At 38.5% G+C, this 25,912-nt stretch overlaps 1 protein-coding gene across 5 annotated transcripts in view; it reads left to right on the top strand.

Moving 5' to 3' along the window:
* FIGN (fidgetin, microtubule severing factor) overlaps positions 1–24,895 on the top strand; it is a 99,229-nt gene extending 74,334 nt beyond the window's left edge. For all 5 annotated transcript variants that reach the window (XM_005519744.3, XM_088059111.1, XM_088059110.1 and 2 more), the window contains one exon: positions 20,503–24,895. In XM_005519744.3, the coding sequence (XP_005519801.1) occupies positions 20,511–22,751 (2,241 nt within the window). In that variant the 5' untranslated portion in view covers positions 20,503–20,510 and the 3' untranslated portion in view covers positions 22,752–24,895. The remainder of the gene's footprint in view (positions 1–20,502) is intronic.
* Positions 24,896–25,912: the final 1,017 nt, after the last annotated feature.

The following is a 25,912-nucleotide window of genomic DNA, read 5'->3' as shown; positions in this document are numbered from 1 at the left end:
GGGTTTTCCTATACATTAAAGTTATGGCATTTTAAAAAAAAAATATGCTCCTGCTCTTCTGTGTTTTTTAACATTGAGAAATTTAACAATTCAACCTTCTTTACTTGAAGGCTTTGTTATTTTTTTAATACATTTTGCTGTACAGATTCAATTATATAGCAACTTTAAAAAACTAGAATTTGTAAAAAAATGACCTTAGAGAAATGTTTTTCTACATCATGTTTAAATAGACTTCTGTCTTACTGAAACATATGTTCTTTGGATTTAAAAAGAACTAAAACCACGAATATTGGCACAATTAGGAAATTACGTTGTGCCGTTGATTGATAGGTAGTTGAATGAAAATGAACTGAAAGGCTTGTAGAAGTAAATGTGTATTCTTCTACTGCTTAGACAAATGCTTGTGTTTACCTGAGTTATAGGAGAGTTACGGATGTGAGAAGAGGCACCTTTCCATGTTTAGTTTGTACATGTCAGTGTTTTCACTTTGCAGTCAGTCATAAACAGAAGAACAGACTCACCCTGAAAGAGAGAGCAATTTAAAAATTTCACAATTTGACAACTTTTTTTACATCAGTTTTACACAGAAACAAACAAGTTCAATAATGTGCTCAAAAGGGCATGCTGGCCTTTAATGTTGACTTGTCTGGCAAGGACCCCTTATTTAAGCTTTTTTAAAACCAGTTTCTGTAACCAGCTATGCCAAAGAGATGCTTATCACTAAGAAAGAATTTAAAGGTTATAATTGGAGAAAGGCCTTTTTATTATTCTTAAACCATTTTGTTGATTCTTCCCCCACCCTTTTTTCCCCCCTTTATTATGTGTTATTATATGTGTTCCCTAAAGGCCTTCTACACATTGAAGTCCACAGTGAAACTCACTAGTGGGGATGAAGCAGAGAAGCCACTGCAGGACTCCCTATTTCAAAGCTGAACCAATATTCACCATTGACACATTCATTCATCTGTGCAGGGTCATTGGAAATCCTCTTTCTCTAGTTTTGCCTTCCCTTCAGGGAGCATTGCTTAAAAGAGCAAACCCCTGATGTGAAGAGATAGAAGAATTCTCAGCGTGGCCAGTGGTGCCAGGAATCGAATTAAAGTTGTCCATTTGCAGATGACTGTATGTATACTCAGCTCCCAGCATATTCAGCTGCGGAGCTTGATGCTAACATTTTATTTGAAATGTTGAATGTTGATGGTGGCACTTGATTGTATTAAAAAAAAAAAAAATTGGGGGCAAAAAGTGGTTTCTCAGAAAAAGATAAAAAATGCTGAATTTTAAAATGTGCATGGTTCCTGCTGTTACTTTTAGGTGTGGAGGTTGTTAAGGATCACATGCCAGGGAGGTAAATAATTACAGAATTTACTTCTTTGGGTAATTTAACACTTGTCACTTAGTCTGCTATTGTTGACATCTCTATTTTGGCATAAATCAGATTCTGACATTACTAAACCTGCAATTTTGTTTTTCTTCACACACATTATCTCTTCCATGTGAAAGGCACTGGGGAGACACAGGCTGCCATGAAATCTGAAATGCCTGCAGTCAACACGAAGAGCGCCTCTTTATTTCAGTTTCATTTCCTGTTAATAGAGATGAACTTGGTGCACATTTGGGCACATTTAGAAATTGTCAAACAGAGGTTCTGTAAAAGGAGTTCTAAGAATTTAAAGAAGTCTCTGTCAGTTTGGAGGATGAAAGGATAAGCATAGTTAACCATTTGGTCACCTGCCCAAATTCCCATCGCAGCAAACACAGTCCCCGCACGTGTGGGCGGCAGAGGAGTTGTCGCGGTATATCCCTGTCCTTCGTGACTGCTAGAAGGTTTAATTCTTGTGACTATTTTCAAAGAAATCTCAGGCAAAGGGTATTTCTGTGAATAACAGTGGCACGATCTGCCACCAACATAAATCGCAGTTTCTTCAAGGAGCATCAGGATAGGAAGGTGGAAGAAAGAGTTGGAGGCTACAAATTACACCACTGCCTAATTATTCAGCTTTATTCATATGAATAATGAGATATCCACATACATGTTAGCAACACAGAGGTCTAAATTATAGACATTCATAACAACTTGAAGAAGGGAGCCGGGGAACTGTTCAAACAATTTAAATTCTCTGTCACAGCAACTTGTGACTTTAGATAGAGCCATCCCAGAAATACAGATTAAATTTTCCTTTTCAACTAAATCACACAAGCGGTATCTTTATGCAGTGCATATAAAAGTAAGATCATTGTTCATCCTGTAACCAGCACTTCTATACCCAAGTATGTTAGGTGTTATAAAGAGGTAACATTACAGTGAGATATTTTAATCTAGTCGAATGACCTTACACAAGGGGAAGCATTTTTCCAAGAGGGGCAGCTCAGTAATGAGGGTGAGGTGTGTCCTAAAACGCCCCAGAGCTCATTCTAGCTTATCAACTGCTGCTACAATTCCTAATTTGTGGGGCACTTGTGCTTTTTCTGGGCAGTCTATCATTTAAAGTGCTATGAGAGACAGTTTAATCATTTTAAGAGTATGCTGTGTAACTGATCTTAGAAGTGCCTGGTACTCACCAGAGATTTATTGAAAAAACATTTGTACCATGACTGTCTTTCCTTTGAAAATAGTCAAAATATTAAAGAAAGCAGTCATGCTCAGCAGCAGTTTTCATTGATGCATTTAGAGCATTCCTCCTCTTTAGCATCCAGACCTTTTTTAAGAAATGTCATTGCTGGTTATCCTCAATACAAAATGGCCCATCAAACCTACCTTGCTGCAGCCTTACCTCTTAAATATCAACCCATGCCCCGTAACCATTTGTTATCAAGTACCTTTTAGTTCAGTCATGGCAAACTCAGTTTAATATATAGAATGAAAAACAAAAAATGGATAGGACTCAAGGCAATTTTTATTAAATCCAATATAGGATATTTACTTGAAATGTTTTGGATGCATTCTTGAAAAGGTGACAAAAGATCTTTCCATAATAATGTGCCTAGATAATTATGTGCCTAATGAAAACCATGAGAAGGTAAAAAAAAAGGAAAATACAAACAGCTAACAAAAAAATGAAGTAAATTTAAGTTTTCCTTAACCTTAGCTTTGTACTTAGAAAATGCTTGAGTATAAAGGTTTTGCTTCATTTTCCTGTCTTTTGTGGACTGAAGTTTCTGAAGTCCTCATAAATGTGATTTTCTTGTTTCTGCTGTCTACTTTACTCTTTATTCTCAGTATTAGCTATATCTTCAGAGCAGTCTACCCCATAAACTGCTATGGTGGGTTAGGGATTCACTTGCCACTTAGCATGTGCACTGACATGGAGTGAGACGGGATTTTTCTGCATGAATTTCACAAGTCGTTGGGAGTAAGTGTGTTGAAGGGCTGTGCTGTATCTGCAGTTAAATTCCTGAAGTGAGTGGCAATCACCCAACCTGGCCTTCAGTACATGAAGAAACCAGAAATAAGCTTGATAGGTGGTAGGAACAGGATGCTGCTTTGTTCATTTCAAAAATCTTTGCTGTCCTATTTTCTGACCACCCTTTAGCACTGCTGCTCTTGATTTGGCACAGCTTTAAGTTTGAGATAGAGGACAGAGCAGAAATGCATGTAAAGAACTGAGGACTGGGGAAGGGAAGAAGGAGGTCATGTATGTCAGATACAGGAAAAAAAGATGCATCTGAAAGATTTGTGTCTGTTGGAGATCTTCTATCTTGTTGCCAGTGAATAAACTCTTCATGTGGCTTGATATATAAGGAATTAACTGGGGTTTTTTTAACATTTTTTGTTAAATGAAACTATATCATTCTCTAGGCAGAATTGCCGTATACTGTAGTGCAGCAGGAAGGTTGCTGACAAAAGGGCCATCTAGCATTTCTCAAAAGGATATGTATCAGGATTGCAGTTGATGTAGTCTGTACTGGGAAAGTCCAAAGCATTGTGGTGCTTTTCTGTTTGTGTGATTTTTCTGTGTGTTAATTCCAGACTAGACATTGAGCCATCACTAGAGATAAACATCATCTTTGCTCTGGGAGGGGAAATAAATATATGTGTATATTTATACATATGTATACATGGAAAGAGAGAGAGATTCTCTGAATCAAAGCTTTATAATTCTTCTCTTTACAATTCACATAAAATACAAATACAGAATCAAAACTGTAATAGCAAGGAACATATTTCCCATCTCATGCTGCAGGGCATAAGCTAATCTGCTGCTGAGATCAGGCAGGAACCCCCCTTCAACCCTGTGTTGTTTTTCATTACACAACTGGCTGTTTGCATTATGTTTTTTATTAGGAGTTGATTGTTTAATGACAAAGATACAGAGTTATGCTAAAATAAATAGAAAGCTCTGTAGTAGAGAAGGAGAAAATAGACTCAATGAAAAATAAAGACAAGGACTGCTAGATACTGCTGCACTCACCCCAATCCCTCTAAAGCCTGCAAATGTGTTCCTCACTTACACATGCATTTGCTTTATTAACCCCCATCCTCCAGCAAAACCTACAGCTGTATTGCAGAAGACCTGGTGGTGTTCCTTTTGCTTCCTTCATTTCATAAGGAGATATTTCAATAAGCAATTTCAGTTGGGAAAGTTGTGTACTAGACTACTCTACCTTTAAAGAAAGAACTGGCAAGTCTGTGTATTTAAATCAGTCTGAAATGCAGGGAATATTGTCTGCCTTAAGATAAAGGATTGCAGTTCTGTTGGACAAATGTTCTCATCTGCTGCAACTCATCTATTATGTAGCTTTTGTAAATGTGTTATAATAGAACAGTAGCCTTGGCAGTCTGCAGAGTTGGTTTGTGTGCAGTTGTTCGGTCAAGTGATTGCTTATACTGGAACAATTGAGTTTATTTTTGGGTTTGGAGGGGTGGTTTGTTCCTTTGGAAAAGCTGGCAAAAAAAGCCCATGCAGGACACGAAGTGAAACAGTTTCATATGGTATTTCATCCAAGCTGCTTTCTACTCCACACACAGACACACACACAATAAAAAAATCATAGAGTTATAGAAATTGTAGTGTTATAGAATGGTTTAGGTTGGAAGGGACCTTAAAAATTACCTAGTTCCAACTTCTCTGTCATGGGCATGCCATGCCCTTCCACTAGGTCACTTTGCTCAAAGCGCACCCAACCTGCCTTGAAAACTTAGAGTTGAGGCATCCACCGATTCTGAATAACCTGTTCTGGTGCCTCACCAATTATTGCTGTAAAGAAAGTCTTCCTAATATCTGATCTATACCTGCCCTATTTCAGTTTGAAGCCATTCCCCCTTGTCCTGTCAGTACATGCCCCTGTAAAAGTGCCTCTCTGGCTCTTTTGTAGTTCCCCTTCATATACTGGAAAATCACCATAAAGAGAGAGAAGAGAGGACTGAAATCTGAGGTGTTCTGTACTCAAAGGTATGCTACAATTGTTTATGGTACCTTTTACTGAAGGGCAAGTTGTGGTCCTAGTTGGAGAAGGTGAACTATAATACTCTAATTTAATTGATGGAGAAGTAAGTCTGTGCTACTGTAAAGCTACAACAAATTTTACATGAAGTCTCATTTCTGCCATTTCTGCTTTTTATGCTGTCTTGTGGTGGAGTTGTCCTGAGACAAGCTACTCCAGGGCTCAACTCTGGTTTTGATGACAGCAAACATTCCCACTTGAGCTGCTTCCTGCTTGGCCCTGTGGAGAGTCCTCAACCTCTACACTGTGGAGGCTCTGGTTGATGGCAGCACCTTAAATATGGGTGTTAAGGTTCTTCTCGCTGTCCTTTTTATAGGGTGCTGCTGCTCTTTCAGACCAATTCAGTGTTTTGGGGCACATTCTGCCTGGAGTTCAACCTGCCCTTGTAGCTTCACCTCCTTCTTTAGCTTCCTACGCTTTTTCAGTTTCTTATGCTAGTCCATACTCACATATACATGACACACCATCTCAGGGTAGCAGCCTGGATTAGTGTAAAATTTGGTAGGTCCTAGTTCTTCAATGGAAACTCCTCTAAAAGTCAAATCAGACTTTTGTGATCAGGTTAAGCAGGCTTGGATATATCAGGAAGAAAAGTCTCAATTGCTATTGAAAGTCAGGCAGTGTTTGGGGTCAGCATCTTAGGTGAGCAGACTGGTATTTTGTAGACTTGATAAAATACAGAGGATCTGAGGCAGAAAAGTGATTCTCTAACTTGCTGTTGTTTTTGTGGTAGTGTCAGGCTACAGAGGGGATACACCAAAGGTTCCCCCCTGCTTTAATTTTGTGTTAGGAGTAAGAAAGGATGGTAACCATAGCTTGATAATGATGCCTAAAATACCTCCTGTGAATGCTACATTTCTGTCAACTCCAGTTTTAAACTACAAAAAATATCATAATGTATGATATTGAAGGACTTACTAATGAACAATTGATGCTTCAGAGCATCTGTGCTTAGTAAAATCAACAGTACAAAATGCATATTATGCATCTTGGACCATCGGGTTGTCACTCATGAATGATGTGAAGTTTAATGCATTATTCACAAGTACAAGAGGAGGCAATCCAAAGCAGTTGTGGAGTCTCTGTTATTTTATTTTATCGTGCTTTATGTTATGTTATTTTGCAAGGAGTAGAAGCTAAGTATTTGACTTAAAGGTGCAGAGTTTGGAATTGCATGATAGGATAAGCAGCAGCCACACTAAAAATGTTGGATCTAAGTAAAATTCAGTTCAGACTTAAGATACTGGAAGATATTTTGATCTTAAAGCTACAAAAACCCATCTGGGAATGAGTTAAGGGTGTGGGGTTGTGTTGGGATTTTTTTTCCTTTTTCCACTTTGTAGTGCAAAGAAGCACATACCACAGAATCAGATGAAACTGGCATTAATTTGGTAGTGTCAATTCTCATTGTCCTATTGATTCAGAAAGCTGCAAACAGATAGGAAGGCTTAGAGGTTGCATTTAGGGCTGCTGAAGTTTGGGGCTAGGGTATACAAAGGATGCAGTGGGAACACTCATTCAGTAAGGAACTCTTCTTAACATCTTAACATGGAATGCCAATATAAAAAGAGAACTGGTCTTCATGATTTTGTTGGTGGTTTCATTATTGATTACTCATGTTTATGCACTTCTTTCCAAAGTCTTGGCCGCCAACACAAACCTTGTCCAGCAAAATCTCTAGTAAGCAAAACAACATTTGCATCCCTATGTATTTCTTCTATTGGGAGAGAAAAAGGTTGTCTCGGTCATTTCTTATTGATAACTTTAAATATTATGTCAAGCTGAAATCAATCGTATGAGAGAACAGAAGCTATTCCTCGAGATTCACTCGGGATATTTAATTAGCTAGAGTTTATACATGCAATTTGTTTTCTTTTTTGCCACTTTCAGCATTTGTTAGGTAGTAGTATTGACGCGACTAGTGCGGCAAGGTGTACGTCTAGTTAAATTGAACCTTCTATCGATGAAAACATAGCTTTTGTGGGTGGCTATCTTTTATGAATAATATATGTCACAATATTACATTTTCAGAGCTGTGTTGTTCTTTAAGAATTTGGGGGGTTTTGGTGCTAAGTAGATATTAGGACTTGATAGTATGTGAAGCATATAGGCAAAACAGCATTGGCTATATATGTATGTGTGTGTAAATATAAATACATTTATTAGATATCCATAATTTTATTTTGAAACCAAAATAAAATTGCTATTTTTTCTCAAGCATTTTTAGCTGTTACTGTGGAAGAAGAACTGACAAGTGTTTTTTCAAGTATCTCCTGTTATTGGCCATTTTTGTTCATTATTATTCAGCTGGTGACAACATTTATTATTTGTATATTAATGACTGGAATTCTTAAGAGATGGAAGAGCAGTCAAACAAAGCTAGGTGAAATTAACTTTATGCATGTTTTGTAGTTGATACCAGGCTTGCAGTACTCTGTACATTACCTAAATACTCTCTGATTAAGTATCATTTATAGACCTAATCCAGCCTCACACAGGCCTTTAAGCAGTTTTAAAATTTCCTCTGGAAATATTGAACCCCAAGTATTTTCAAATATATTTTCATGGGGAGGAAAGTCTATATTGCAGTAAATATCTATCATCACAGCTACCAATTCCTTGAGCTTAATTATGACACTACTAAATGTGAAAATCTATTCAGTGCTAGGAACACTTTTCACATTACATTCACGCTAAAGATTGGCTGTTAAGAGCTCATTACTGGTAGTTTTCTAAAGAGTGGTTTATTAAACACTGTTACCTAATAAGCATCTTTGGTGGTGCAAATTGCTGAAAACAGTAATGAGTCTGATTAGACTTCATTTCAATTACGACAGCTTGTCTAGCAAAAAAAAAAAAAAGGGGGGAAAAAAAGAAATCTCTCCTTGATGCTTTGGAATCTAGCTACAAGGCATTAGATGGTTTAAAAGGAAAATGCCACCTCTGTGTTTCCTTTCCACAGTTCAGTAATGAATAGAGAGCTGTCCAAGTAGCCATCCAATTTAACACATTGGAAAACTAGATGGGCAGCATTGGAAGCACAATCCTGTTTGCTTAAAAATTCTACAAAGACTTTTCAGTTAGTATATCTAAATAGGGTCATATTTAGGTTTCCTCTGCTTCCCTTGTGTAATAGTATAAAACTGTAAGAAGAATGAAAATTAAAATGATTCACTCCTATCTGCTTTGCAGAGGTTATGCATTCCTCTGTTTAGTGTAATGTACCTTTCAATTGTTATCTGTAAATCTTTTACAGATCTGTAAATCTTTTGCATGCAATCACAAAACTCTCACAGCGTTCACAGTACCTCATAATTCAATCTGGTTTTTGTTTTAACTTTAAAAATTATTTTTCTGTAGTAAAAGTACTTTTAATGTTTACTACTGATATCAAATACTTAAGTGAATATCTGTTTGTTTATGTATTTAATTCTTGAAGCCAAGTGTGTTTAATTATATTAGTGCTAAGCACTAATATAATTCATAACATTCCTATATGCTACTTACACATTCTGGATGAAAAGATAAGTGTTAATAGAAAAAAGAAATTACTCTTATAATTGCTGAATACTTAGTAAGATTCTAATGTTCCTGTTGATAGTGTATAGCATTTTTAATACAAAATCTAAGTGGATGCACTATTCTAATATTATTTAATACAAAATTAGATGGAGACTTTTCTAACCAAAGCCTTGTAATAAAGTATGCCTGGAGAAATGGCAGAAGGGGGATGTACAGGGAAGGATACAGGGCTGCTGAAAGCAATTTGTTGGACTGGTGTCTCAGAACGTGGCTGAAATCAGACACTGTCCAGTCAGTTTACAGCAAATTTTAGGAAGGCTCACATTCAATAAAGTTTGAATGCCACCTAATTAGACGTAGGAAATTAATCAGAAACTGAGCTAGTGCAGTGAATATCAGAACTCTCTATCAAGATTTTAATGAAATATTTTCTGTGATGAATTTTTATTAAACACACACCCCAAACACTGGTGAATAAAATATAATTTGTGTAATTAACACATTTTAATGTGACACATTTATCTCCTTTGCAATAAATTGTAAACTTCAGTAGCTTCTGACTTCAAACCAGAGAAGTGACAGAAGAATCAAGACCATGAGCCTGGGATCTAAGTATCTTGTATTGGCCCCAAAACCCCTTTTTTGGCTCCTTTTTGTGATGTTGCCTTTCTACCTTGTTTTTGAAATTCTTACAGTTAGCTGTTATGTATTATATATATTTTGTGAGAGGACTTTCATCAGTGTGCATCATCAAACATCAAGTGAAATAGTGGGGAGGCAGGGGGAAGTTGAGGTTTTTTTAGCAGCATACAAACACAAGTGCTATTATTCTGCTATACAAATGTGTGCCTGTAGTGCGCTTTGAGATGCTAATCAGTGGAGCTTGACTTCTGTACCCTGAAGCAAATTTTAAAAGTATTTCATCATTAGGTGACTACATATGCAATAAGACTATGGACAAAATAACAGAAAAATAACACAGATTATTGTTATTTAAGCCATCAACAGTACTCAGCTAGTTATTGATACAATCATTGCATGGTTTAAATTTTTGTTGTATCTTGAAAGTGTTTAGAGAAATGGCTAATTTTGTGTGATAGCTGCAAAGGAATGTGACATTTTATCACCTGGGCTCTATAATTTCTTTCTGTTTTTACAACCAGCATGTTATTTTTTTTTTCCTGCCTTCTTTTTCTGCCTGTGCCACCCTCTCAATGACATACTGTGTGTCTTAGGACATGGCTTAACTTTTCCTATTGCAGGATGAACTTCACTTTTTTTTTTTTTTCCCTGAGAAAGAAGAACCAACATCTAATATGACGAGTGAGTCTCTTTTCCTTACCACTCTCTCAAGGAATATGGAAAAAATACCAGCATACACAGAGTTCAATTTCTCAGTTGAGACATTCTCTCTCTGGTGCCTTGGTGCCTGTGTGTCTAAAATATATAAATGCAGACAGAGAGAGATTTCTATATTTGTCTATAGAAAATTCCCTGTTCCTCCTCTCCCCGTCCCCCAGATAATTTGTCAAGCCAACTGAACAATCTATATAGTTCCTTTCAAATGCTCAGGAAATAATACAGTAAGTCCCAAACCAAGAGCATGCAAAAAATTGGCTATATCCCATTTTTCAGCAGCTAATTCAGATACATTTTATTGAGTGAGCAAGAAAGAATCTTTGGAATTTTTGAAATACAGTAATTGAAAGGTTTAAGTGGGGGAAAGATTTATCTCAGCTTAGTTTTTCTAGGATGTCAGTTCTTTGGTTGTGCTTCTGCTTTTAATCTTGTTTCTCTGCTTTGGGGGGAGCAGGAAGGAAAGGAAGGGTCAGCTGCTCACACAGCCGAGCCGGGGAAGGAGCTGTGCCGGAGCTTTTTTCCCTAAGAGCGTGATTAGTACAGTTCTGATGACTTAGCTGAGGTGTTCCCTACACTGGGGAGGAAATCTCGGGTTCCATGTGGTAGCATCATCCCTCCTTACAACAATGGGGTCTCCCATACTGTAATACAGACATTGTTGTATGTTTGGGTTTTTCATGGAGACTCCAAATCAGTGTACAGGTTGATAATACAATCCGTTTGCACAGGATATTCTCTTTGCAAAGGCAGTGTGTGCCAGCAGTAGCTGCTCTGAAGCATATAGTAGAGAGAAATGTGTGTGGTGTGTGTCTGGTACGATGGGAAAAAGGGAGAGAGTGGATGAGCTCTGCTAAGAGCTCTCTGCTCTTAATCCTGGGCCATGTCAGGAGCATTCTAAAGCAGTTTATCTTCATATGTCGTCTTGTATATAAGAAACAACACTAAACCCACCAAAACTCATTTCATATGTAGCTTTTTCCACAGCCTTCAGATCAAAGTTATTTTCTTCAGGCTGGACTAAATTATACACAGGTCCCAGGAGTGAAGGACACTGAATTAATGCACTATGTCAACCAGTCCTGGCTATAGAATATTTTTACTGAAGTGTGAGACACAACATCTCTTTACTATTTCATTAAAAATTAATGTGCAGATTGCCAAAAAGCATAAATAACATAAACAATTTTTGTGAAAGCTTTGTATACTGTGGACACATGTTAGGGATTTTTTTTCTTGAGTATCAGATTACTTCTATATATACATTTAATCAGTATTTGTTCTCATTTAGCTAATTAGCAGAAGTACTCTAATCTGTTTAAAGCAACTGTTCATACCTATCCTACAAGCGTAGGTTTTGAAAAAAGTGCTTTAAAAGGAAAGCAGTATTCCTAGCTCCAAGCTGGAGCATTGTGCTACTGGCCCATGTAAATTTGCTTTTTCACTTATGTTAGTTGAATGTAATGGGTCAAACATGACTACAATTATTTGAAATTTATTGAAACTGAGCTTTACCTTCATATTTATAATGCAAATAGAGTTGGCCAAATGGATCTCTGGAATTAACCTTTTGTTGCTATACATAAAGCTGTGAAATACATACCTACTTTTTTTAGGTATGATGAGTGAAAAATATATTAAAATTATATTATAGTGGAATTTATACAGAGTGCTGCTGCTGTTAATTGAAGGGAAATATATTTTAAATAATTCTTGCTATCTAACTTGGTCTTACGGTTTAAAGCAAGATGATTTTCTAACATTTTGGAACAACACAATATAAAAATAATTCAGCATCAGTTAAATCTGTATTTATTGTGCACCCACTTTGTTCAAATAGTATGTCCCTGCATGGCAGTTTTAACCCCATTTATCCTCATGCACAAGTGCTCACCTGTTATTTACTCACATAAGAGAAGGTCGATACTGCAGAACAAGGGGAGTGCTCTGTTGTGACATAAAACATACATATTCATTATCTCTGCTGTCCCTTTGGATACATGTGATATGTCCTGATGATCTTTATTTGGCACAAGGAAGTGAGCTTAAGAAGGAAATTGTCTTAATGGATTTACGATACATGAAAAAAGGGTTTTAAAAAAGCTTTATTAGTGGCAAGCAACCAAAGCAATAATTCTAAGTGTGAATTAAAGAGTAAAAGGAAACAATTTGCTAAAACATGATTAGCAACAGAAATGGAAAAATACTAGAATCCGATATTTGAAAATTACAATTTTCAGATATTTAAGGTTTTTTTTTTTTCCTAGAAGCTTTTAGGTCAAGATCCAAATGTTCCATAACAGGCTCCCTAGTGCTGAAAATTTATTCCTTTTGCCTCTCACTTACTTGCTAAAAAACAAGTTCAGGGTTTTGTGTTTCACCTGCTTCAGCTGATTACGTGAGAAACACGATAAAGCATGAAAGTATTTTGTCTGCTCTGCTTTTAACGATTTGTGTTATGCTCTTTCAAGGTAAATGTGCCTCAAACTCCACTTATTGAAGAAAAACCAAATAAGAGGCTACTTCTACTGTTTTGTTGCCTAAAAAGAGAGTATGCATTTTGCTGCACTTCTAAAAGCTTCAGTTGGGTTTATTTGAGCCTTGAAATAAGCACTTCAGTGGGAGCATATTCACACCCTGGGTCTAAAATATTTTACATTTTCAAATTTGCATAAATACTAGTGCCAAGTGGCCAAACTCTGTATTCATTCATTGTTATATTTTATAACATGAATATTCTAATTCCCAGAATCAGTTGTTATCCTACAGCAGTTATATTGATTTTCGTGGTTATATGGGCAAAAATCGTAGATTATGTGGTATATTAAATCTTTTAAAAATACATTATAGCTATAAGTGTATGTTCAGTGGACTGCAAAAAGTAATTTTTTTCATGTAAGTTATGCTTACATTTGTTTGCAGCTATTGTTTTTCTGAGTATTCTCTCAGGAATTATTCTGATCTTATTCATTTGGCACTGACAAAGCATGCTAGGACGTTTAAAGACATGGCACTGTTCAGAGCCACTTGACAAAAACAGCTTAAAAATGTAAATCCTAGCAAGAGGAAGTATTATAATAGAGTAAAAGAAAAATCACTTATTGTTTTCGTTAGTGTGTTTTCTAGTTGGTTTAGAAAAGTGTTATGAGCAAATTAGTATGGTGAGGGCAAACAGACATAATAAAATATTTCAAATATAAGCTGCATTTAATCACAAATATGACCCAATCTGCTACATAGATGGGTTCCAATGCACGTGTGCATGAGCGTCAAGGTGATTACACGGCAAGGGTGCTTTTGTGGCAGGGATTGCTGCTGCAGAGAAACCACCACCTCCGAGGTGGGCAGCAGGCTGGGAGGTTCTGGGAGCGCCTCAGAAATAGCTCCAGTCCCCACCGGCCGCATCTGCGGGCTGCTGCAAGGCTGGCCTCCGGATCCAGCCTGCTTCTGCTGGCAAAATATGCCACTGTCGTCTCCGGACATAGTTTCTCTTTGCTTGCTTGACTATTATTTCTCCTTATTTCTTTATCTTAAGGCCTTTGAAGCTAATGGATCTTCTAAGGGCTGTTTAGCCAGAAATGTCTTTGTGACTATCAAAGGCTGCTTTATGTAAATGGCAGGGAGGGGGCTTGTGGGAAGAGAACTCATTTGCTGTAAATGTATTGCAATTTGCTGTTGTAAGGTGTGAAAGTGTGATTTTTAAAAGAATAATCATTTGACAGTATTTAAGTTAGATAATTGGGGAGTATCAGTTTGGAATTAGTTTTTAATTTCATAATTTCATTTTTAACTGTTCCAGGCTTGCATAAAATATGTTTCATTTTACTTACCGCTTTCATCTTTAAGTGCTGTTGACATATATGTGGTCCTCAATATTACTCATAATTTAGATGTTTTGTTCTAAAGATTGAAATGCTTTCACTATCCTTGCTAGATGGAAATCATATTGTAAATACCCTACCAACAGCTTGCTCCCACGGATGTGCAGGGCATGCATATATAATAAAAGGAAGAACAGACCCCTACCATCAAAATGCTGAGAGCACTTTCCAGGCCTGTTTTTGTGAATTTGTAGCTGCCACTTACTGAAAAAAGCTTACGAAGTTGGGACTGTACAGCTGGGCATCTCAGTTGGAGGCTCATCCTCCCACCGAGTCCTTTGACGTCAAAGGAGTTCCTCATGGACTAGAGCAGAGGTCTTCACTGAGTAATTAGAAAATAAATGTGGGAATCATTTTCTTTCCTTTTTTTTTTTTTCCCCTGCAAAACATAATTAGCTCAATCCACTCTTCAAAATCCCTCCTGTTTCCAATTAAGAGAGATCAGTTGCACTATCTTCAAACAGCTGAAATTATGCTTATTAATAAAAAATTGAGTGTAAAAGAATTGTTTTATCTTGAATTAATTTTTATTATTACGGGACATATGACAGTATACAGTCTTATAAAATATTATCAGATTTAGTACAAATCCAGGGAGCTGTGTGTCCTACATCTTGAACAGCGGTTACAGTATGACTCATTTATTCAGCTCTGCTCTCCCATACTTAAGAAGGACTTTAAAATGTGACTTTAGGGCCTGATCCTCAAGGTACTAACACCTTCATCCCACACTGAAATAAAGGATTTGAGGTATACTGGCATGTTCCCAATGAAACACCTATTCATGTCAGTAGCTCTTTTGGCAGAGCGAATCTCCACATGTCCACAAGAAGCAAACCCTTGTCTAAAATCATTATGGTCTGTTGTCTAAATACTCAGTGTCTTGAGTAAGTGGGGGCAGGGCTGAGTGTAGTAGTTCAGTGGGCAGGGACAGTTTTTGGGCTCCTAGGCTAAATGTGTAAGCAATCCAAAATGATGAAGTTCACACACACTTTCAAGTCTGGAGAGAAAGTGGTTGGTGATACTTGGAGCTGTGGCTTTAGAGATGTTTCCTACCTTGCAGCACTGTGCTTGTACCCACCTGCAATGGACACTTAGCAGAAACATCCATTTGCTTTCACCCCTGGTGCAGTGCAGCCCTTCTCAATAGTGCATTAGGCAGTTGCTTGTATCATATTTAACAACAGGCCCAAAGTTAACCTGCTTGAGCTCCTGATGCTTGCAAAGGAAGCTGCAGATTTATGCTAGGTAGGACCTATGCACTGCAGGGGTGAATGGGGCAGGAAAAGAGAGACCACAAGAAGAGAATTATTTTCTATTGCCTCAGGTATGTTGAAGGAACACTTGAAGACCGCTGATCCAAACTGAGACTTTGGTAGCTGGTTGGGAAGGTTGGTGTACTGCCCTGCTTCTAGTGCCTTGTGTATAGCAGCTCTAGGACATTCAGGTTTTTTTTCACCAGAATCTGTAGAAGTACAGTGCAATCTCTTCCAGTATCTTCAGAAATCCACAGCTGCATATGATTTTAGTTTGATTATTTTATTAGAGGTGTGACTAGATGAGAGGTTTACTAAAGTCTCAGTATCCTTTCTCTAAAGCATGTTGCTACTAGTCAAGTGGGCGAGTTGGGACACTGTAAATCCTTTGTGGTGGTTTTACCCACTGTGGTCCTATTTCTGGACCATGTTTCCATGCCATTTTTAACAGAAACCCTTGTATTTAAATTGAAAAAAGGGCTAGTTATTTATCTTTTTTGACAGATATAATCCTGTAAGGGGATGAGAAGTTCTGACCTGGTACTGAGGGCACCAGCACTTGGGGGTTCTTTGTGTGCACAAACTCATCTGAGCTCCCAGCAGGATCAGGCCCTGTTGGACAGTGAGGATATGTAGATGTTGCTTGTTCCTTTTTGCATTAAGATTACAATGTTAATTTTTCATAACTCTGGCTTTTTTTTCCTGTTTGTTTGTTTGTTTTTAATTTGAATTCATATATCTGAATATGTAAGTGGCTTTCGGCCATATGGAATTATTATATGTGCAACTGATGAAGTATTATGTACTCGATTTTCCATTTTCAGGCTAAGTGCACAATATTAGAAGGGGAAATATGGTCAAACAGTTTGAAGTAATTCCATAATGAAATTGTTGACTATAATTACTTTAAATGCAATCCACAATTCAGATATATCCAACTGTAAGAATTATGGAGCAGGGATGTATAGCAAGGCTGTCAGGACAAGGAAAAATAGATACTGCTAAAATAGCCTACACTACCTCTCTATATAATGTATTAAATTTATCTTAAAATAGATTCTCTAAGTACATACCTGTACTTAAAGAACAGACTCCTTTCCTTTTGCCTTTTACAGCCCATACCAGCACACTTTACACAGTTCAAAAATGTCGGTAGTTCAGTGGATTCCTAAGTTAGTAAAGATTTAAAAAAAAAAAAATACATTCAGCTTTGCGTTGCTTTTCAGAAACTTATTAACCAAATACACTATCTGCAGGACTGTGGTTAATGTCAGATTTTAAATTACACTAAAATAAAAAAAATGCAACCTCTAAATATGCCGTGATTTACCTGATTTTAGATGTTTATATCAGCATTTGTATTCCTAACAAAAGAAATGCAGAAATATATATCTGCTCAAACAAAAAGCAATTAATAAAATACAGTTTGAAATATGGAGAGGAAGTGGCTACAAACATTAGGCAATTTGGGCTGAGGGTGGGCACTTGGAAGGGGAATGGTTGTATAATTAAAAAGTACAACAGCTGCTTCTGCTGCTTCTTTTTTTTCTCCCAAATCAGACATTTGACTTTAGTCAAACAATTTGTGAACTATTATCAAATAGAGTCAAACCTAGCGAAAGTTTTCTGCTTTTTCAATTAATATCAAATTGAAGAAATGGCTCTTTGTGCCCCCCATTCCAGACCATTCCAGTAGACTTCATGTAAATTCAGATTTCTCCACTGCTTACTAATGCAAAAAATATGCTTATGGTTCACTATTAACCTATGCTTCCAAATAACACTAATGATTGCGATGTGCTGGAATAAATGCTCATGTTTCATGGGATCAGAACAGTCCTGTTCTCTTAAGCTTATCTAATCAAAGCCTAATCCTGCCTTTACAGCCTTTGTTAAATGCACTGGTATTTAATATGCATCAATAAATAAACTTTCAATTATTGTTCAGTGAGCATATCCAAAGATAGCATGACAGTGTGAAACTACTGGTCTATCTAGCAATTATTCTAAATAAGGAATGCCGATGATGTGATTTTTCCCTCCTCTTATAATGGATAATTTAGATTTTCTGACATTCTTTTGCAGCCTCATAGTAAGGAAAACAAATTAATCTAGATGAATAAAATTCAAAGAATTGAATTTTTGCACAATCAAAACACATCTCCTCACTGTGACTATAAATTAAATTATTTTAAAAACGCATGATCTATTCTAAATAAAAAAGACCAACTAAGGAAATTTTTAAACTATTTGTGAAAGGTATTTTGAAAAGCTCACAGAGTAGGTAGTGTGTGATGTTGTTGAGCTCTGACCCAGTGTATTCTTTTATCACTTTAAATTGAATAGGTTTTTTTTTAGAAGCAGTTAAAAACAATGTGCCAAAAACATATTCATTAGCTAAGTACAAATGCAGCCCTATCAGGTTCTCTGCTCATCCATGTCTGTTTTGCCTTTTTTTTCCAAAGTTTCACTGCTGCCTTAGTGCTTTCTTTGCAAAGAGGTTTTCCCATGGCATCTGTTCATTAGTATCTAGTGAAACATCAACCTACTCAAGTTTTTCTGCATCTCTGTAACAGAAGCTTTCTGTGTTTTGGTAACCCTATAAGCAAAACATTACAGAACACAGGTTTTGCTTGTTTGTTGGTTTTGTTTGACATTTTTTTTCATATGAGGCAGTGAACTTGTATGCTGTCATGCGGTTCTATGTTACAGGAACATTAATAATTATGGCTTTTAAAAAAGCTTGTGGTATTTCTCATGACATTAGAATAATTTCAGATACTGATTACTAGCAATTGGCTCTTGGTGATTTGTTCTTCAGATTTCCAGCAGGATTTTACAAAGTGTGATTTCTGGAAATTTCTGATAGTTTCTCATTAAAATTACATTTTAAAAATGCAGTTTTTTAAATACATGCTTTCTATAATTTCTCCCAATTTCATTATATACTTACTCCCTCTGAAAGGTAATGGTTGAAGCATCAGTGACAATTAGCAAAAAATATTATATTCATGCTAAACGATAGAAATAAATCTGACAAAAGCCTCAGTCTCAAAGCTGCATTTGTCAAAAGCACTTCTCTGAATTAACTTTCCTACGATAACTGTATAATTGTTAACAGACACTTTTATCAAGTTGTCAAAGTGTTTGAAAAATGAGAGAGAAAGAGAATGCACAGGAAGAAAAAAATCCACAAGTAATCAATGGCATGCTCAGGAGGAGCAAGATTTGCACTAGTTGTACTAATAAAATATAAGGCTCAATTAGAGGTACTTTGCCATTTTCAGCCTAAATTTAAATGATTTGGTGATTTGCAAATACATGAATCCAAAAAAGAAAAAAAAAGAATCCAAATGCAAATTAGTGCAACCACAGTAAAATATAATTGCAAATGAATCTGTTGCTTTATTCATTTATTGTGTAATTACTGCAATCCTTCCCACCTTGTTTTCAGTATTTCTTAATCATTAAGTCGGAAGCATGACAGCAGTGCCAGCCCTGGCATGATTCTCTTTGACTAAAACCTTGTAAATTAACACAATTAGCACAGCATCATCCTGCTAATTAACTTCCAGTGTCTGGTGCAGTGGTTTTGCAAACAAGGAAGAGGGAGTCAGAAGGGAATAAACATGCCATTCTGTTACCAAACTGTGTGCTGTGTTAGGTTTAGCTCAGTGAGGCTAAGCTGGCCATGTCAGATGCCAGAGTCAGGCAATGAAGAGCTAAAGGGGTTGGGGAGAAAAACAGGAGGGGGTAGAAGCTGTCAAAATAGACTGCAGTAATTCAGAGGGGAGCTAGTGCCACAGATGCTTCATTTCGACTAGGCCTCCTCCTTATCAGGGAATCTGTGCCAGAGGGCACAAGACTGTTTGCAAAAATCACTTTTGGTAATACGAGAGAGATTAAGGAGGTCTATTTGATACAGCTGTACAAAACCCAGCAATGTGTCTACCATGCATAGGTACAAGTTGGAGGGGGTTATCTTAACACTTGTAAATTGCTCTTACCTATTGCAGTGGATTACGAAGAGGTGGGATAATTCACATCACATTATTAAAATATTAATTGCTTTAAAACATTTGCATTTTTTCTTTTTTTTTTAATAATAGGTTTAGTTTTGGTTTTGTACTGTTTATTTTGGGGGTTTTTTATAGCTAGCTGTGGAAGCCACAGAACTTTTAGGGACTTGGCTTCATTTCTTTTTCCTTTTCTTCATCCTTTTTTTTCCCCTTTATTTTTTTTCTTTAACACTCTTTCTTTGTACCCTGGAGGCTGTGAAGCAGAGGGGGGGAAGAGAAAGCAAGCAAGGAGACCGACAGACAAGTCATGCTTGTTTTTTTTTTCCAGACCCTCAACAACAGAACTGAGAGGCAGAAAGGAGCCAGTTGTAATTCATACCGAGTTGTAGGCTTTGTGTGATGAAAGCGACAGAGCGCTGCCTGGGAGATTGCTTTGCTGCACTCCACGAAGCAGATTTGAAACTGTCGTGGACCACTTTAGATGAGAGTTGGATTATGGAATGACCTGCTATGTCTGTGTCATATTGTTCTGCGCAGGGTGCATTATACTCTGCTAACTAGGTGTTCAGTACCAAATAAGAGAGGTATCCTAGATGTGATCTGTCAGCTGTGTCTCATATTTTTATATTGGTTAAAATATAAAACTGAAACAGTGATGAAAGAGGACAGAGCAGTTGGATGCCTTGTACATTTACAATAATTCTCCACTCAGAGTATTTAAAATATACTGAGTTTTATTTAATTACTTTGAGAGCAATGGCATTGCCTATATTTTTTTTTAAACAAAAAATTGACCCCCTACTGAATTGGCAAAAGAATTGTCTATGTGTGTATGTGCCTGTAACAAACCAACCATAGCACTTCTTAAGGGCATTACCTGTTCTTTCCTTAAAGACATGTGGTGTTAAGTACAGTGTTTCAGAGAGCTGAAGAAGTTCACAGACTGTATGTTTGAGAACGCATTTAAAAACATAAGGAAAAAGCTGAGGTCACCGTTGACTTTGTTGTTTCCTACCGCCCTAGGCTTGAAGATGCAGTGGACGCCGGAGCATGCCCAGTGGCCAGAACAGCACTTCGATATCACTTCAACCACCCGGTCTCCAGCCCACAAGGTGGAAGCCTACCGGGGGCACCTGCAGCGCACGTACCAGTACGCCTGGGCCAACGACGACATCTCGGCTCTGACCGCCTCCAACCTTCTGAAAAAGTATGCAGAAAAATATTCCGGGATTTTGGAAGGCCCGGCTGAGCGACCCATTCTCAGCAATTACTCCGAAGCTCCCTCGGGGCTGGTGAATGGTCGGAAGAATGAAAGTGAGCCTTGGCAGCCATCCTTAAACTCGGAGAGCGTGTATCCCATGAACTGTGTCCCAGATGTCATCACCGCCAGCAAAGCTGGGGTAAGTGCAGCCCTCCCTCCCGCAGATGTTTCAGCCAGCATCGGGAGCTCTCCTGGGGTGGCCAGTAACCTGGCTGAACCCAGTTACTCCAGCAGCACCTGTGGAAGTCACACCGTTCCCAGTCTTCATTCAGGGCTCCCATCTCAGGAATATGCCACAGGATACAATGGCTCATACTTGCATACCAGTTACAGCGGCCAGCCAGCACCTGCACTTCCATCCCCTCATCCATCCCCCCTGCACAGCTCGGGACTTTTACAGCCCCCGCCACCGCCGCCACCACCAGCCCTCGTCCCTGGCTACAACGGGACCTCCAACCTCTCCAGTTACAGCTACCCTTCTGCCAGTTATCCTCCTCAAACCGCTGTTGGCCCTGGGTACAGTCCTGGGGGTGCCCCGCCACCCTCGGCTTACCTGCCTTCAGGAATCCCTGCTCCAACCCCTCTGCCCCCAACCACTGTCCCCAGCTACTCCTACCAGGGCCACGGCCTGACGCCAATTGCGCCGTCTGCCCTGACAAACAGTTCAGCCAGCTCTCTCAAAAGGAAAGCTTTCTACATGGCAGGGCAAGGAGAAATGGACTCCAGTTATGGAAATTACAGCTATGGCCAACAGAGATCTACACAGAGTCCAATGTATCGAATGCCAGACAACAGCATTTCAAATGCAAACAGAGGGAATGGTTTTGACAGAAGTGCTGAAACATCATCCTTAGCATTTAAGCCAACAAAGCAGCTAATGTCCTCTGAACAGCAAAGGAAATTCAGTAGCCAGTCCAGTAGGGCTCTAACACCCCCATCCTATAGTGCTGCTAAAAACTCGCTGGGTTCAAGATCGAGTGACTCGTTTGGGAAGTATAGCTCCCCAGTAATGAATGAGCACGGTGATGAGCACAGGCAGCTCCTCCCTCACCCAATGCAAGGCCCGGGACTTCGTGCAGCTACCTCATCCAACCACTCTGTGGACGAGCAACTGAAGAATACTGACACACACCTCATTGACCTTGTTACCAATGAGATTATCAACCAAGGACCTCCCGTGGACTGGAGCGACATTGCTGGCCTAGATCTAGTAAAGGCCGTCATTAAGGAGGAGGTTTTATGGCCAGTATTGAGGTCAGATGCATTCAATGGACTGACTGCTCTACCTCGGAGCATCCTTTTATTTGGACCTCGGGGAACAGGCAAAACATTAATGGGCAGGTGTATAGCTAGTCAGCTGGGGGCCACGTTTTTCAAAATCACTGGCTCTGGCCTTGTCACAAAGTGGTTAGGGGAAGGAGAAAAAATTGTCCACGCCTCCTTCCTTGTGGCAAGGTGTCGCCAACCCTCAGTGATTTTTGTTAGTGACATTGACATGCTCCTTTCCTCTCAAGTGAGTGAAGAACATAGTCCAGTAAGTCGGATGAGAACCGAGTTCCTTATGCAGCTGGACACTGTACTGACTTCTGCTGAGGACCAAATAGTAGTAATTTGCGCCACGAGTAAACCAGAAGAAATTGATGAATCTCTTCGAAGGTACTTCATGAAACGACTTTTAATCCCACTTCCTGACAGCACAGCGAGACACCAGATAATAGTACAACTGCTCTCACAGCACAATTACTGTCTCAATGACAAGGAGGTTGCACTGCTTGTCCAGCGCACAGAAGGCTTTTCTGGACTAGATGTGGCTCACTTGTGTCAGGAAGCCGTGGTGGGCCCACTCCATGCCATGCCAGCCACAGACCTTTCAGCCATTATGCCCAGCCAGCTGAGGCCAGTTACATATCAAGACTTTGAAAATGCTTTCTGCAAGATACAGCCTAGCATATCTCAAAAAGAGCTTGATACATACGTTGAATGGAACAAAATGTTTGGTTGCAGTCAGTGATGCTACTTTAGAAAAAAATGTAATGAATGTTGGCACACACAGAATCTGCTACATAGGGGTAGAGAACCCTTTTCAGTAGTGTTAAAATTGCAAAGGGTACTGGGAAGACTACAATTTACCTTGCCTCTAAAGAGCCAGGGTATACTTGAAGGAAAAGTGCATCAAACAAGAGCTGCTGATCTGAAAAAGCCACACATGACAGAAAGCGCATGTTGATGCTCAGTTCTGTTCAAGCTAGACAATACTCACCAAGGAGCAAGGTGCAAGTGGGTTGATTTCAGAAGGACATGAACCCTGTGTGTTGATTCCATTCTGCTGTTCTTGAGATTTAGTTGCTGTCAAGTGCCTGAAGTGGTGCTTTATTTTTTGTTTGCCTCACAATTACATTGGTGGCATGTGCTAATAAAAAGAGCTTTAACTTCAAACATTATTGGACTAAAGAGATGAACGGTTGTGTTGCGACAGAGAGCCAGATTTTTGCTATTCTAAGAGCAACAGTATTCCTCAATCCTGTCTGTTCTGTGGTGTTAAACTAAGAACAGGTAAAACAGGGTAATGGTAATCTGGACCTTAATTTCTGCAGTTCATTTCTTTTAATGTTCTGTCTGCAAAAACTCAGGAAAGTGATTGTGATTTGTACAGTACCTCAAAGGAATGTGTTGAAAGCACTATGTACTGCTGAGAGTTATAGGCTAGGCTTCAATGTTACTTTATATTAAATATGTATGTTTACCTCAACAATTGGAATATGGCAAGGAAAATTACTTTGAATGTATCCAGGAAAAAAAACTAAAGCGTGATATGACTGAAGCTTTACAGTTTTTAAAAACAGAAGCATTTTCCAGTGTTCAGGAATGGTTCTTTTGCCAATTTCTCACATCAAACCAGAGAAGAACAATTTTTCTTATTGGTAAACTGTAAGAGTTTTCAGCATATTGCTCCTTGATAATAAGGTGATACAGTCTTTAGTAGGTGCATAGATGAATGAAAGAGCCACTTAATCGGTTTATGTTAGCATCTGAAACAGTCAAACGTAAGACTTGGTAGGATTCCGAGAGGCAAATTACCTTAAGCTGTGACGGCTGGCCTTTGTTGCATGGCTCTAGTCGTAGTTTTGAGGCTATTTTGGTGAAGCTGTAGGGAGTGGAATCAGTGTAGGTCGCTGGCAGAGCTATGGGTTGCAGAGCTGTTTATAGCAGTGCAGTGGACTGTGACCAAACAAACAGTACAAATAACAAAGCAAAACTGAACCCTCAAAGTACATTTACTTCCCTTCCCAAACTGTAAAGTTGAGTTTTTGTTGTGTACGTATGGCTTCATTGTCCTTAATGCAGTCTTCATTTAGCATCCATTAGAAATCTTTCAGGCTGGAGTGTGCCCACCATTATTTCTACCTCGGTTTTGTTACGTTTCTCTTGGAAAGCAAAGTAAGGAACAGGGCAAAAACCACCACCAACACAAGTCAGATTACATTAGGAATGCAAACCTGCTAAACAAGTTTCAGAGAGCTGCTGTTTTTTCCCCTGAAGTCAAGTGTTTCTCTGTGTTAGTGCTCTTTCCCCCCTCCTCTTTCCTCCCCCAAATATACATGTTCTGGTGTCTTCCTTCTGGAAAGACTAGCTGGCATGTGTGGCATTTTGCTCAGTTCTCCCCCACCCCAGCCCCCCTTTCTTTTTATCCTTTAATGCTTTCCGTGCAACTCTTTTGGTGACAGCTGACTGATGTTGGGTAATGTCTCTGAGCAAGAGCAGTGCGTGTTGCAGCTGCCCAAAGCCTCTGCCATCACATGAACAAAACAGCCTTGCTTTTTTTGAATGTATTTTTTGTTTGTTTACTTTAAGGAAACAGTAACAAAACTGTTGCAAAGCACTGGCATTTAATGTTTCTCTTAAGTAATGTACGTCAAGACCATTAAATAAATGCACTGAAAAGCCCCAAGAAGAGAGATACCAATCTGTTACTAGGTCATGTTTGTCTTCTCAAAAATTGTACAGACCTTGTCCGTTTTGTTAAATCAATGGAAACTTTTAGCGTTCAGAAAGCTAATGAGGGATTTTGTGATATTGCTGGAAATTTATGACTCTTGATTATTACTTTTCTTTATTTTTTCCTTTAAGATATATATATATATATATTTAGATAGAACATGCTAAAAACAGAGCAAATAAACCAAAATCTAATTTAAGATGGATTCCTGGCAAACATTTTGTCTATCTAAAACTTTATGTTTTAAGCATAAAAGTACCATTTTAAAAACAGTGCCTTTCATTAAGGATATAGAAAGTAAGACTTAAGTACATCACCTGCTTTTCTTCTTTTTCTTTTCTTTTTCTTTTCAACAGCAATTACAGTCTATGATCCTTGTTATAGCCCAGTCTTTCTGCTTCCCCAAACCTCCACAGGCTGCTTCTTCACCCAAGTCATTCCACCATCCTCATATTTGGGAGATGCTGATATCCCCATTAGCTGTAGGTTCACACTGCTCACACTGGAAAGTACACTGTTGCAGATTGCTGACCCAATTTCTGTCTTAGACGTTGCCTTTCATATCTCCTATGAGCTGTGCTCATTTAAAAGGCTCAGACAAGTTTTGATAAACTCCTTCTCCCAACTATACTAACTGATTTTTTTTTTGCAGCTTGTAAAATGAAAACTACGCACTGAGTGTTTTTTTCCTGCTCTTTTTATCCTGTAGGAAAACCAAAAGCAAACAAAATTATAGACAGTCCTTTTGGCTTCCAGCTTTAAGTCATTCTCTTTAAAAAGTCACTCTGGGAAATGGATTTTTCAAATGTTAACCAAAGTGAGAAGCAGGCAGAAACTGAAATGGTGTGAAAAATGCAGGTTACACACACACATGCTCACGTTCTCCACGTCTCAATTCAGCTTTGGGGCAGCAGAAGTGGAAAACTTCACCCTATCACAGCTGCTGTAAGGGGAGGAAAACAGAGCCAGATTGTTACCCAAATCTTTCTTCATCAGCAGCTGTCCTTTGTATGGCTTTGGGAGGGTGCTTGTTGAATTCGGTGAGAGCGTGGCCAGGAACTTCTGGGTTCGAGGCACCCAGGTCGAGGAGGCACCTTGACCCTTCTCCAACTTGTTTTCTGGCCACTCCCTGTGATGAAATTCAGGCCTGACCTGGCTAAATCCCCTGCCATGTC

Source organism: Pseudopodoces humilis, chromosome 8 (genome assembly GCF_049639895.1).
Source record: "Pseudopodoces humilis isolate 2021_Gansu_Grassland_sample_001 chromosome 8, ASM4963989v1, whole genome shotgun sequence".
Classification (NCBI taxonomy): Eukaryota; Metazoa; Chordata; class Aves; order Passeriformes; family Paridae; genus Pseudopodoces; species Pseudopodoces humilis.
The sequence above is the reverse complement of the archived record's forward strand: the minus strand, read 5'-3'. Positions and strand labels throughout refer to the sequence as shown.